The 11,954-nt window shown below is 57.7% G+C and overlaps 4 protein-coding genes across 5 annotated transcripts; 2 read left to right on the top strand and 2 right to left on the bottom strand.

Moving 5' to 3' along the window:
• Window positions 1-227: 227 nt before the first annotated feature.
• FRS2 (Phenylalanine--tRNA ligase) lies at window positions 228-1,997 on the top strand. Its single transcript, XM_047988470.1, has 2 exons — window positions 228-681; window positions 807-1,997. Exons 1-2 carry the CDS (start codon window positions 286-288, stop codon window positions 1,947-1,949), a joined length of 1,539 nt encoding a protein of 512 aa, XP_047844466.1. The 5' UTR covers window positions 228-285; the 3' UTR covers window positions 1,950-1,997.
• Window positions 1,998-3,286: 1,289 nt separating this feature from the next.
• Window positions 3,287-4,543, top strand: JDV02_007019 (uncharacterized protein). Its single transcript, XM_047988469.1, has 3 exons — window positions 3,287-3,649; window positions 3,840-3,964; window positions 4,094-4,543. Exons 1-3 carry the CDS (start codon window positions 3,590-3,592, stop codon window positions 4,116-4,118), a joined length of 210 nt encoding a protein of 69 aa, XP_047844465.1. The 5' UTR covers window positions 3,287-3,589; the 3' UTR covers window positions 4,119-4,543.
• Window positions 4,544-6,692: 2,149 nt separating this feature from the next.
• Window positions 6,693-8,087, bottom strand: PXR1 (2-acylglycerol O-acyltransferase). The gene is made up of 3 exons (XM_047988468.1): window positions 8,011-8,087; window positions 6,959-7,952; window positions 6,693-6,897 (listed from the first exon to the last, which is right to left on the bottom strand). The coding sequence occupies exons 1-3, from the start codon at window positions 8,034-8,036 to the stop codon at window positions 6,877-6,879; spliced, it is 1,041 nt and encodes a 346-aa protein (XP_047844464.1). The 5' UTR covers window positions 8,037-8,087; the 3' UTR covers window positions 6,693-6,876.
• Window positions 8,088-8,290: 203 nt separating this feature from the next.
• JDV02_007017 (uncharacterized protein) lies at window positions 8,291-11,846 on the bottom strand. 2 transcript variants are annotated; one of them, XM_047988466.1, is made up of 3 exons: window positions 11,034-11,846; window positions 9,006-10,966; window positions 8,291-8,939 (listed from the first exon to the last, which is right to left on the bottom strand). In XM_047988466.1, the coding sequence occupies exons 1-3, from the start codon at window positions 11,155-11,157 to the stop codon at window positions 8,436-8,438; spliced, it is 2,589 nt and encodes an 862-aa protein (XP_047844462.1). In that variant the 5' UTR covers window positions 11,158-11,846; the 3' UTR covers window positions 8,291-8,435. The 2 variants fall into 2 exon arrangements, with proteins under 2 accessions (XP_047844462.1, XP_047844463.1); XM_047988467.1 differs by having other exon boundaries at window positions 9,006-11,237; window positions 11,291-11,846.
• Window positions 11,847-11,954: the final 108 nt, after the last annotated feature.

Here is an 11,954-nt window from a genome sequence, read left to right as displayed (position 1 = left end):
CAAAGGCGGACGGCATGGCGGGACGCTTTAAGGTAAATCCGGCAGCGGAGGGCTCAAGAGTCGCCCACCCCTGGGCCACCGCCCGCCACAGCAGCCCAGTTGTTGGAAGGGACCGGACTGGACCCCGCCATCGGAAGTGGGATGGATCCATGGATGCCGCCTAAAAAGTCACCACCGCAAAGTGACTCAGATACACGACTGTTACCACCATACCCTCAACCGTCCGACCCAACTACAGCACCAAGGGGAGAGCGAGCGAGCCGAGCGAGCGCACGCGCAATCGACATGACGACCTCGAGCTCCGCCCCCTCGGGCGACCTCACCAGTCGGATCCTGCTGGCCTTGTCTGAGGCGAGCCCGATCCAGACCGCCGACGCCTTCCCCGATGCTCAGTTCCAGGAGGTCAAGGCCGCCCTCGACCGGCTGGGCTCCCGGTCAATGATTACGTACGAGACGATTGAGCGCGAGGAGGCCCTTTTGGAGCCCGAGGCCGAGCAGATTGCCGAGCACGGGTCCCACGAGGCCCGTGTCTTTGAGGCGCTGAAGCAGGCCATGGAGGGCTTGACGATCCCGGAGCTGGAAAAGGCCATTGGCGACAAGAATGTCACCAAGCTTGGCCAGGGCAAGGCCTTCAGGGAGAAGTGGATCTCCAAGAGCAAGGACGGCAAGCTGGTGGCCACTGTGCGTTTTCTCCCTTTCTTTTGATTGTCAGGCTGGCCCCGTGACGAGTCGGGGCGAGGGCGAGGACAGAAGCGAGAGGGCGTCAGCCCAGGTACGCAACTGCTGGCTAACTAAGAGTGCATCAGGCCGATTCCATCCAGGATGTTACTCGGGCGCAGCTGCAAAAGATCAAGGAGACACGGACGGGCGACGCCAAGGTCATCGCCGATCTCAAGAAGCGCAAATTGATCCGCATGCAAAAGATCATCACCTTCAAGGCCGACAAAGGCCCCAAGTTTGCACTCGAGATCCAGAAGGAGGAGACAGACCTGACGGCCGACATGATATCGTCGGGTGCGTGGAAAACGGCCACGTTCAAGCCGTACAACTTCAAGGCGCTGGGGTCGGACCAGAATGCAGGAGCGCTGCACCCGCTCAACAAGGTGCGGCACGAGTTCCGGCAAATTTTCTTCGAGATGGGCTTCGAGGAGATGCCGACCAACAAGTTTGTCGAGACGGGCTTCTGGAACTTTGACGCGCTCTTTGTGCCGCAGCAGCACCCGGCGCGTGACCTGCAGGACACGTTTTACATCTCGGACCCAAAGGTGGCGGAGAAGCCGCGGCCGCAGGGCGAGGGCCAGGACACGGCCGCCTACTGGAACAACGTCAAGGAGGTGCACCAGGACGGCAAGTATGGGTCCATCGGATACCGGTACCCGTGGTCGGCGGACGAGTCGCTCAAGCTGGTGCTGCGGACGCACACAACGTCCATCTCGGCGGCGATGCTGCACAAGCTGGCGGCGACAAAGGGCCCCGACGGGCGGCCCAAGCCGGCACGGTACTTTTCCATTGACCGCGTGTTCCGCAACGAGACGGTGGACGCGACGCACTTGGCTGAGTTCCACCAGGTGGAGGGCGTCATCGCCGACTATGGGCTCTCGCTGGGTGGGTTGATGGAGTTTATGGAGGTCTTCTTCACCAAGATGGGCATCACGGATCTCAAGTTCAAGCCGGCGTACAACCCGTACACAGAGCCGAGCATGGAGATCTTCTCGTACCATAAGGGGCTCGGCAAGCTGGTGGAGATTGGTAACAGCGGCATGTTCCGACCCGAGATGCTCGAGGCCATGGGGCTGCCCAAGGAAATGCGCGTCTTCGGCTGGGGGCTTAGCCTGGAGCGGCCGACCATGATCAAGTACAAGATTTCCAACATCCGCGAGCTGCTGGGGCACAAGGTGGACCTGGGCTTCATCGAGCGGAACCCGGCAGTGAGACTAGAGAAGGAGTAACGTTGGCAGGTAGGGCAGCATCAGTGAGACGCACTGAAGAGTAGAGAGAAAAGGGGGTGGGGGGGTAGCAGGGGAAGTAAGAGGTAGACTTTTGCACGCCGTGGGGCGCACGCGCGCGTCAGAGCGAGATGTCTATATGAGATGAAGATTTGCATCCGTGATGCCATGATATCCCAGGGGCATCAGGAAGCCCGCCAATCGATGCATTGTGAGATGCCGCAGAAGAGCGAGATGCCCACCACTGTCGAGACCCAGCCCTAGCAGTACTACTAATCCGTACTACGAACTCATTGTGCCCCACTGGCAAACCCATCCCCATCCGCCTCTGGCAGGTGGAGCACCGGGGATCGATGGACGGATGGACGGCCTACTTTGTCGTTGGAGAGGTAGAGGAGCAAGAGTACCGTGGTAGGTGGTAGGGTATTCTTTCTCCTACCTACCGAGAATGGTCAACATCACGACCCCACGGCGATCGCCGCAGGGCGTTCCTGTCGCGACGCTGCCCACCACCCGCCAATGACTCTCTCTCTGTCTGTCTCTCGGGGTCGGGGGGGCCATGACGTGCTCCAATTTATAGTACGTAGCACTACGCTAAACAATCGAAAGAATCGAAGAAAGAAGAAGAGAGAACAATCGCCCCAGTATTCAAATCAATCCAGGCCCCCCTCCCCCGTCCCGCCCGTTTGGCAGAAGAGAGGAGGAGCAGGAGCAGGGGGAGCAGGAGGACTTTAGTTCGTCGGAAGACCCCCCGATTGCCGGGATCCGTGGGGCCGGGCCTGCGCATCGCCGCCAACTGCCGCCGTCACCGAAGCTCGCGTCAACGATCCATTTGACGCCCGCCGGGCCTAACCCCCCCCCCCTCCTCCTTGCTCGCGTGCCTACTCTGCTGCTACTGTTGGCTGCTGCTCCCTCTTGACCCCGTCATAATTCGTCCACGACGAAAGCAGGAGTACAGTACATTAGTAGTAGTAGTAGTAGGAGAGGATGAGGAGGGGTGGGGTGATTGATGTCTCGGCGTTTCCCCTACACATCACTCTCTTGCAGGCCCGTACCGAAAATGGAACACCGGCAGCAGCAGCAGCAGCAGCACACAGCAGTGACAGGATGAGGGGGAGGAGAGGGAGCTGGAACTTGAAGGGGGGAGGGGGGGGGGAAACGACCGAATTGGATCCAATGCCATTGGTACAAAAGTCCACACATTGGAGGGTGGCCAGCCAAACGTCATTGGGTCACGCCACACGCTGGCCTGGGGAAAGCTTGTCCCACGTCTGCCGCCCCCGTCCCATTGGCAGTACGTAGTAATACCAACAGCGAGAAGAAGCCTTGGGAAGGAAGAGGAGGAACTGCTGCTGCTGCTGCTGCTGTTGTTGGAGGAAGAGGAGCAGCTCGGGACGAGGACGACACCCCCCTCCCCCTCCTCGGGTTTCCTTATAAGAAGACGAGGCGCCCTCCTCCCCCCTCCCCCTCCATCACGGCTTCTGCCATCTGCTCGTCTTGCTGCCCATCGTCATCATCATCATCATCCTGCTCATCCTCCCGTATAATACCAGACAAAACATCATCAACATCATCAACACCACACAGCCAGTTCCGCGACTCTATCCAACACCACGAACGACATCCTCGACGTCGCCCTCATCATGAGCGAGCCCCAGAACCAACAGGCCTCTGAGCCGGCATCTACCGGCACCCGCCGCAGGGTTAGTCGCCGACCGATCCCCCCCCTCCTCCTCTCACTCCTCCTGGCTACCATGTGTCTTTCATCCCCACACCCCATCCTACAGCCCTCATCCTGTTAGTCGTCGTCATCGTCGTCGCCGTTGTATCATACAAGTCACTTTCCGTCGCAGAGAGCGCAGAACACTAACATGAACAATCCCACCCTCGCAGAGCTCCGGCCTCATGCCCGCCTTCGAGAGCCTCCAGCAGCACAAGAACAAGCAGGACGCCGCCCGCCGCCAGAGCTTGTCGGACCAGCAGGTCAAGGGCGGCATCTTCAGCCAGCTCTTCCACAAGTACGTCGTCGCCTCCTCCCCTCAAGAATATCCTCGCCGCGGCAGCATCCATCGTCCCTAGCAGTCGCAGCAGAAGAGGGACAAAAGGGAAGCTAGTAAACAAGCTGCTAACAAAAGTCACTCTGGCAGCAACATTGGCCGCAACGCCAAGTAAAAGAAAAAAACCAAAAAAATACATCACCAATCTACGCACGCCCTGACGACGGCAACAACAAGCACCTTGCTGCTGTTGCTACTGGTACTGTGGCTGCTCCAGAGCTCCCGCAGTGACGGGCGTCGTATACATGTTTGTCTCATAGGTTTTGTACAGTAGTAGTGCGATGCGGAATGGCCGGGATCGAAGGAGCTTGGAGTTCTTAGCCTCAACGGACGGTGCTTTGGAGTTTGCCCTGAGGGGTTGATGAGCCTGTAAAAAGACTGCATGATGATAAAATTTGCGATACGACATATGAACGCTGGCGCCAAAAAATAAGTGAGATTCGGGACCTGTTTATGTGATAGGTCTCGACGTTACTGAATTACAATGATGTATGTTTGCCCTTTGCAGCTCAATGCGAGGTGGCAAGAAGAAGATGCCCTGGCTCTACTCACTACACGATATTTCACACGCTCCTTGGGCTTCTAATTGCCGACATCTGTCTATGATGCAGCAGCAGCAACCAACTGAGCGCCCACTGACCCTCAGCATGGCCAATTGAGACATCGTCGTACCGGCTCTTGTCAGATCACCACACTGTGGTTCGTGCACGACCCGTTGGGCGACGACACTCTGCTCGCGTGACCGAACGCCCTCGAGGTATCCACATGCACCTAAATACCAGTCACGATTGCGGTTGGACCGTTTGTTTGGGAACAAGGTCAGGCTTGAATTCATCGAGTCCGGCTATTCACTGTCGAGAATCAAGCGTCATCCCGCCAGGACTGAATCCCCCACCTGATGTCCCCTCTTGTCAACCTCACCGCCCCTCGCACCAACCACTGTCCATACCGATGCGCAAAGTGAACGGGCGCTATGGCAATGCCATGGGGAGGCGCGACCAGCCCACGCCCGGTGGGAATCTCCCTCGTTATATGGTAACCTGAGAAGGTTTAGGCCCAAGATGGACACTCAGTCCTGCTGAGCGAGGCGCTTGGGACCACTAGACGTCCTCGGCCGAGTCCGAGATGCTGGCTCCGGGGCAAAGTAGCTTCTGCCGCGCTGTGGTTCTTGTCTTTGTCCGGCATATTGCTCTTACTATCGCGCTTGTCCCCTTCAGAAACGCCCCGAGGGAGAAACGGCGGCTGCTTGACCGAGGTCACGCAGTGCAGGGCCGCTGGGGAGCACCCAGACGTCCGTGCATGTCGCGACTTCGAAAGCAAACAGCCGCCCGCACGCACCTGGGGATAACCCATGATGCGTGGCCCTGTCACACTTCATCACACCGGCCGCCAGGATGGCGATAGCTCACATAGGCCCACGAGTTTCATTCTCGGGTCTCGTTTATCAGGCCGTGGCCAGGATATGTTGTGTATGTTGTGTGCAAAATAGCACGCAGACACTCCGTGGCAGTGACAGAATTCTTTCTGAGGGGCACACCTGATTCAAAAACCCTGGTCAGTAGAGGATGGCACGTCAAAGAAACGCAACTCACAACAAGCAATAGGCGCTTGTTTCCACCAGTGGGCCTTTTGGCATCATGCCCAGGATGTTGCTAATCCGGCATCCATGGTGTTTGGCTCAGGGCCCGAGTTAGCCAGATGCTCTTTCAACGAGGCGATACCATATCTTACCAACACCGAGAACAGCCCACCGAAGCAAACCTTTGGTGATTGCCGGCTGCAAATGGGCCTTTTAACGTCCTGCCCAGGACGAGACGGCAGAGGCAGATTGAGCTGTTGGTCACACGCAGTGCCGATCGAAGGTTTTCTTTTTTGGTCGTGGTGCCTCAGTGGTTGGACAAGTCATTTGTCGCGTGTCTTCTCTGCAAGTGGTATCGGTGAGCGAGGAAAGCCCACGGTGGGCAGCAGGGGACCACTCACGGATAGCGCGCCTCGAGAAGTTTGGAGGATTGCAGGGCGTGGGGAAAGAGCCATTGTAATGCTGTTAAGCGCCGAGGGTGTAGGAGTGCCTTGCGTGACATGTTGCTGGACGGAGCTGTGCGTCATTGAGGAGCATCTCGAGGCGGTGTTTCGTAGTAGGGAGCCACACTACATCGCCAAACATTGTTGGCGGATGTTAAAGGACGAGGGCCAAGAAGAATGTGAATTATTGAGCGGAAGGCTTGATGATGGTCAGCCCATCATCATATATAGCACGAGTGGGTGACATGTGCCGCAAGGCAAGTGTGTTGTGGCAGGGTGATGTTTTGCAGGGGGACGGGCTGCATACGAAAATGTGCGGGAGAATGATGAAGGGGAGAAGAAAAGGGAAGAGCAGAGAAAGTTGGGGGGAGCAGCTTTATATGTTGGGAAGGAGGGCCTGAACAGCTGGTGACCCCGGCCAGGCCTGCGAGGCAGCTGGCGGGAGCACGTGACGCCTCATCTGCCTGTTCAGGCGCCCCTCTAGGCCCTGTTATTACATCCGATGGTTGCCTTAGCTCACGAAAGGCGGTGTGACTGCGACGTGGCCATGGGCTGGGCCGATGATTGTAGCCCTGGAAGACCAGCGCTACTGTCCCTGGGATGGAGCGCGCATAGGACGACGATAGTTCGGCGACACAGCCGTTCGATGGCAAGAATGGTGATGCTTGACAGTTATTCGACTTTAATTACTCTATCTTGAGAGATCTACTGTCCGCTTGAATACCCACGAAGGCCATGGCAGCTCGCCAGTCGGACAAGACAACAACCACGCTAGCCAGCGCAACGCCTTTCCCTGAATTCGCTAAATCAATGCCCGAGATTCTATATGTGTAAGCGCTGTTCCCATGCGTCTATGTCTTGACCATGAAGATCTGTGACGTTGTTAGCGAATGAATTTGCGGTAACTGGCAGTAGTCTTTCAGGGCAACGTACCTGGTTCAGAGCCTTAGTATCCAACATCGCCTGCCTCTTGGCTGCGATAAATCTAGACCGGACAAAGTTGCGGGTTCCTCTCGGCGTGGACGTGCCTGTGCCGCTTCCCGAGGGCGTTGAAACACCTGTCGGCACAGCCGAGTCGTCTGCACTCCCCTCGGAAGATTCGTCGGTCTCAGCCTTCTTCCGCTTCTTTTTCTCCTTCTTCTCCCTCTTGTCCTTCTTACTCTTCCTTGACTTCTTGGGCTCGTCGGCCTCGCTCTCCTCTGTTGACGACTTCTTGTCCTTGGAGTTGGACTTGCGCTTGTCTATCTTGGCCTCGTCCGTTTCGTTGGGAATATCCGCCTTTTTGGACTTCTTCTTTTTCTTCTCGTCCGCTCGAGCGCTGTCGTCGCCGTTGTCGGTTGTCGACTCGGCTGCGGCTTTCTTCGCCCGCTTCTCTTCCTTTCGGCGCCGCTTCTCCTTCTTGGTCTCGCTCTCATTGTCCTCGTCGGCGTCCTCGACGTCAGAGGCCTTCCGCTTCTTGCTCTTCTTTTCCTTCTTCGTCGAATTCGGGGTCTCCTCGGCGGCCGTATCATTCTCCATCAACTCCTTCATGGAATCGCCAATCAGGAACCCGCCTTGGACGAATCGCATCGGTCCATACTTTTGCTCGACGTACTGGTTCATCTTCATGACCAAGCGCGCCTGCCTCTCGCCCTCGAGAGACTCTTCTGACTTGCCATTCAGGCGGCTCAGCAAGTCTGAGAAGACGTCCAGCCCCGTCACCTCGTCTTCCTTGGCCTTGTTCCATCCCAAGCCTTTAACGTCGTCCTTGACCGAAACGCGGATGTACGAGGCGTTTGCTGCGGTGTGCAGGGTAGAGTGCGCTGCGTCCTTGGCTCCCAGAAACTCGCCGGGCTGCCAGCCGTGCGCTCGTAGCATCTTCTGGCCGAAAGTTGTCGTGTCGCGGGTCCATTTTGTGTTGTTGGGGTCCTTGTTGATCTTGCCCCGACTATACCATGACGCATTAGCATGGGAAGTAACAAACTCTTGTGTGGGTGAGTGTATACCTTTTGGACTCTGCGAGAAGTCCCATTGTGACAGCGGTGCGGCACGGCGCTGGGCTTGAATGGGTGCGGCAAGATTTGAGAAGATCAAAAAAAACCAGGGCGGCGGGGTTTCGAGGTTGTGGGAGCGCCCATATCGCGCCTTGCAATTGGTTCGAGTGGGACTCGGTAGACCCACCCTGCCGTCCCGCGTCCGCAGACCGAGCCACCCACACCGAGAACTGAAATCTGGGGCAGCGGCATCATCACGAAGTCACCGCTCAGCGTTGACACTTGACGGGTTGCTCAAGAGAGTCGCTTTATAGCAGCTATACATGCCTCATAGCGCCTATTGTACACCAGGGCTAGGCCCAGTTTTTTTTTGTTGCATCCCTCGCTTGTTCGCCGCCGATACACTCGCTCGCATACCAAGTACCCGTGCATGGTGTCTAATAGTTGAGCTCGCCACCGCCGCCGCCTGACACCTGGTCGAGATCCTCGTAGCTCTTGAGGCTTCGACCTTGAACTGCCTCTCGCGGCCCTCCAGCCGCACCACCGGCACCATCTCCCCATCGAGACCCGCCTGCTCTGTTCCGGCCACCGTCCCAACGACCGCCTCCGCGCCGGTCGTACGGGCCGGAGCGAAATTGTCCACGGCCACCGCCCATGCTGCCGCCTCGACGTATCGGGCCGCTCGATCGATCATCGCCCGCGGGGTTCCAGCCTCCCGCCCCCTGCATACCGGCGAACATGGGCGGAAAGCCGCCTGGAGGCATCGGGAAGCCCGGCATCCCCATAACGCCGTTGACGGAGAAGTTTTGAAGGTTGAATCCTCTGGGGGTTCCAGCCGCCGACTGGCCGTTCGGTGTTGGGAAGTGACCGTTGGAGTTTGGATCGGTCCTCGAGGGAGCAATGTGCGAAGGATCAATAACATAGGAGTTAATGAGTTCGAACTGAAAAAGACGATTAGTCACGCGATCCTGCTTTGTCTGTCAAGGTTGACGAGTCATGCAACATACCTCGTTCCTCATCGCGTCCAGCCATTCTGCGTGTCTCTTTTCGACGTGCTTCTTCCAGAAGTGCTCCTCCTTGAAGAGCTTAGTACACTCTGGGACTTTGCATCGCCACTTATGCTCGTCCTCCTGCTTTACAAACTTGGCGCACTCCTCATCAACGGCCTCATCGACCGGCCGTCCACCCAGCTTACGGAGGTTGACAGACAGCGGATCCAGGATCTGCGTAAGCTTGTCCTCAAAAGTCTTGACCCAGTTGTAGGCCCTGAGAAGCTGCTGTTCAGTCTTGGTGGATGTGTTGCGGAACTTCTTCTCGCCTTCTGGCGCGTCTGCCTCGCCCTCCTCCCCGGCTTCCGACCGCTTTTTGTCAGGGAATGGATCGCCGTTGGCACTGGCTCTTGCCACCTCCCTCGCCGTTGAAGAAAGCGTGCTCCGAGGTCGTCGGAGATGGCCGCCCGGGCATTTCCGCGTAAGCTCGTGGATGGAATCGCTCTCGAAGACACAGAAGAAGCAGAAGTTGAAGACCCGACGAAGATACTCGGTCAGGAGATCGAGTTGCTTCTTCTTGATGAGCAGATCTTCGTCGTCTGTCTCGTCGTCATCGATGGCGCCGTCATCCTCGTCTTCCTCGACCAGGCCATCCTCGTCGTCCATCGCCACGTCCATGTCCCGCGACTTTTTGACCTTTTTGGGAGCCTGTGCAGACACGACGGGCTTGAGGTTTCCGGACTGCCGGAGCTCCTCCGTCTTCTCCTCAACCTTGAGGACAGCCGAGAAGTCAGAGCCAAAGTCTTCTTCGAACTTGTTGACCAGCCTCTGGACCAACAGCAAATCCTTCTCGATGCGTTCGGGCGCCGAGAATAAATCCCAGAGGGCCTTCTTTCTCGGGTTCGAAGGGGGGTTGTGAACCCCGACATGGCAGACAAAGTCACCACGGACCTCGTCTTTGACCGTCTTCCCGTTGACAGCGTCGAGAGCCTTTTCTGCCGTAGACACCGGCTGGGGCGATTTTATCGCTTCGTCGCCGTCCTCGTCTTTGAGATCAGCCCGGTCAGCCGGGATTGTGGTTTCCGACGAAGGGTGTAGCATCACCCAGCCAATTCTGTGGTAACGTTTGCTGGGATTGGGGTCAGAGAGCGAGAGCCATTTGAATCCGCCCTCCTCCTCGCCCAGATTCTCCTTGCAAAACACTTCCAAGTTATGGCGGCTGACGTGGGGCGCGATCGTCTTGATGAGGAGCGTGGGTTGGAACTGGTTCTCGTCGCGGATATCGGCGCCGCTAGCAGGCACGAGGTCGCCGACACCGAGGATCTCGTTACTAGCGGTGGCCTCGCCCTCCTCCTTCTCGACGACACCGCCAGCGCCGTTGCTCTCGCTTTTCGGAAGGCCCTCGAGCGAAAAGTTATCAAACGTGCCGGATTCGAGATCTTGCTCCCATTGGCTGTAGGCACCACGGCGCATCTCGTTGAGCTTGGCTCGTAGCTCGTATTTGACCTCGGTGACATATCTCTCTCTGAACCACTGCTCCTTCTTGTGTTCAGAGACGAATTGCCGAGCCATCTTGGCTTGAAGCTCCTCCTTGTACGCGTCGTAGGCGGCTTGAATCTTGGCCTTTTCTCTATCGCGCTCTTCCTGCGCCTCGCGCGTGCCTCGCGGGCGTTCGGGCTCTCTTCTGCGACCGGTCCGTGCCCGCTCCTTCTCATCCTTGATTCGTTCATTCATCCTCCACCATTCACCAAAGTAGGAGAACCCAACCTGGTAGTTGAGCCGAGCAGGGTCAGCTAAGGGGTTTGTGGTGATGGCAGGAGACGACGCGTCTTGACCCGGCACATAGCGATCGATGTTTGCGGGCGGCTCGGCGATGCGACGCCGATCATCTCTGTCGCGATCATCGCGGCGAGATCGGGGCTCGTACCGGTCGACAGGGCCGGGGGAACGAGAGCGTCGACGTTCTCGTCGATCGTTGCCTGCAATGAGGACGGAATCAAGTTAGTTCAGGTCAGGCGAGCCACTGGCGGATGCGGTGGTCTATACCGGGTGATCTGGCGCGGTAGAAATTGTCGCCTCGGTCACCTCGGTCCTCTCGGTCGTCGCGCCCCCAGGTTCGTTCGTTGGGAGACCGCGCCGAGGAGTCACGGTACGATGTGTACGAGTCCATGTCGGTGGCTAGGACGCGCCTTGAGGCTCGGACTGCGGTCGGTGGCAGGCGTGTTAACGTCGGAGGCGTCGTGCGAGGCGCTTGAACATCAGTTGGCACCGTAGTCTCCGACACGATGGCAGAGTGGCTTTACCTGTTGGCCAGCGGCGCAAAGGTTGTTAGAGCAGACATTCTGAAAAGAGAAACAAAAATTGACGTGTTGAGGCAGAGAAAGAATTGAAGAAGGCAGCACGCGGCAAAGATGCAGAGAGGTGGAGAGCTCTGAAGCACAGTTCAGAGGACGAGCACGGGAGAGTCAATCCGCGATACAAAGAATGCCCACGGGGCTAAGGAGACGATGATGGAAGAGAGCAGCACTCTGGCTGAAAGAGGGTTCGGGTGGATGGGGTGAGCGGCGATTACGACACGCGTGTGAGGGTATACGCAGGGAGCAGACGCGGACGGGACTGAGCGGAGAAGGTGCGGAGGCGAGGCGATATGGAAGAAAGGGGACGACGAACTGAGTATTGATGAGAGAGCGCGAAACACAGCTTTGCAGAAGCAGTACGAAAGCGAGGCTGCGTGGATGGGCCCTTGACTGACCAGACCATGCGAGAGGTGAGTGGTTGTGAGGTGAGCAAAGGGACGGCGTTGGCCAGAATGAGGAGGCTGAATCCAAGTAAGCGGGCAGCAGTGGAGGTCGAACCAGGGTGTGGAGCCAGTGCTGGGCACACCTTCAGTGTGTTTGCTCCTCCGGGCTCAATGCGGCTTAGTGGGGGTGGTGGAGGCCTGCCAGCGCCGGCGCACCGCTTCAGTGA

The sequence above is a fragment of the Purpureocillium takamizusanense genome, chromosome 6 (assembly GCF_022605165.1).
Source record: "Purpureocillium takamizusanense chromosome 6, complete sequence".
In the NCBI taxonomy this organism is placed as follows: Eukaryota; Fungi; Ascomycota; class Sordariomycetes; order Hypocreales; family Ophiocordycipitaceae; genus Purpureocillium; species Purpureocillium takamizusanense.
The sequence above is the reverse complement of the archived record's forward strand: the minus strand, read 5'-3'. Positions and strand labels throughout refer to the sequence as shown.

Bases quoted from the DNA above. Each gene is read 5' to 3' on its own strand.
- FRS2 (XM_047988470.1), top strand. From the start codon at position 286: ATGACGACCTCGAGCTCCGCCCCCTCGGGCGACCTCACCAGTCGGATC. The intron at 682-806 runs GTGCGTTTTCTC...AGAGTGCATCAG, and splicing joins ACGGCAAGCTGGTGGCCACT to GCCGATTCCATCCAGGATGT.
- JDV02_007019 (XM_047988469.1), top strand. From the start codon at position 3,590: ATGAGCGAGCCCCAGAACCAACAGGCCTCTGAGCCGGCATCTACCGGC. The intron at 3,650-3,839 runs GTTAGTCGCCGA...CCACCCTCGCAG, and splicing joins CTACCGGCACCCGCCGCAGG to AGCTCCGGCCTCATGCCCGC. The intron at 3,965-4,093 runs GTACGTCGTCGC...TCACTCTGGCAG, and splicing joins TTCAGCCAGCTCTTCCACAA to CAACATTGGCCGCAACGCCA.
- PXR1 (XM_047988468.1), bottom strand. From the start codon at position 8,036: ATGGGACTTCTCGCAGAGTCCAAAAG. The intron at 7,953-8,010 runs GTATACACTCAC...GTCATGGTATAG, and splicing joins CTTCTCGCAGAGTCCAAAAG to TCGGGGCAAGATCAACAAGG. The intron at 6,898-6,958 runs GTACGTTGCCCT...ACAACGTCACAG, and splicing joins ATACTAAGGCTCTGAACCAG to ATCTTCATGGTCAAGACATA.
- JDV02_007017 (XM_047988466.1), bottom strand. From the start codon at position 11,157: ATGGACTCGTACACATCGTACCGTGACTCCTCGGCGCGGTCTCCCAAC. The intron at 10,967-11,033 runs GTATAGACCACC...TCCTCATTGCAG, and splicing joins CTACCGCGCCAGATCACCCG to GCAACGATCGACGAGAACGT. The intron at 8,940-9,005 runs GTATGTTGCATG...CGTCTTTTTCAG, and splicing joins TGGACGCGATGAGGAACGAG to TTCGAACTCATTAACTCCTA.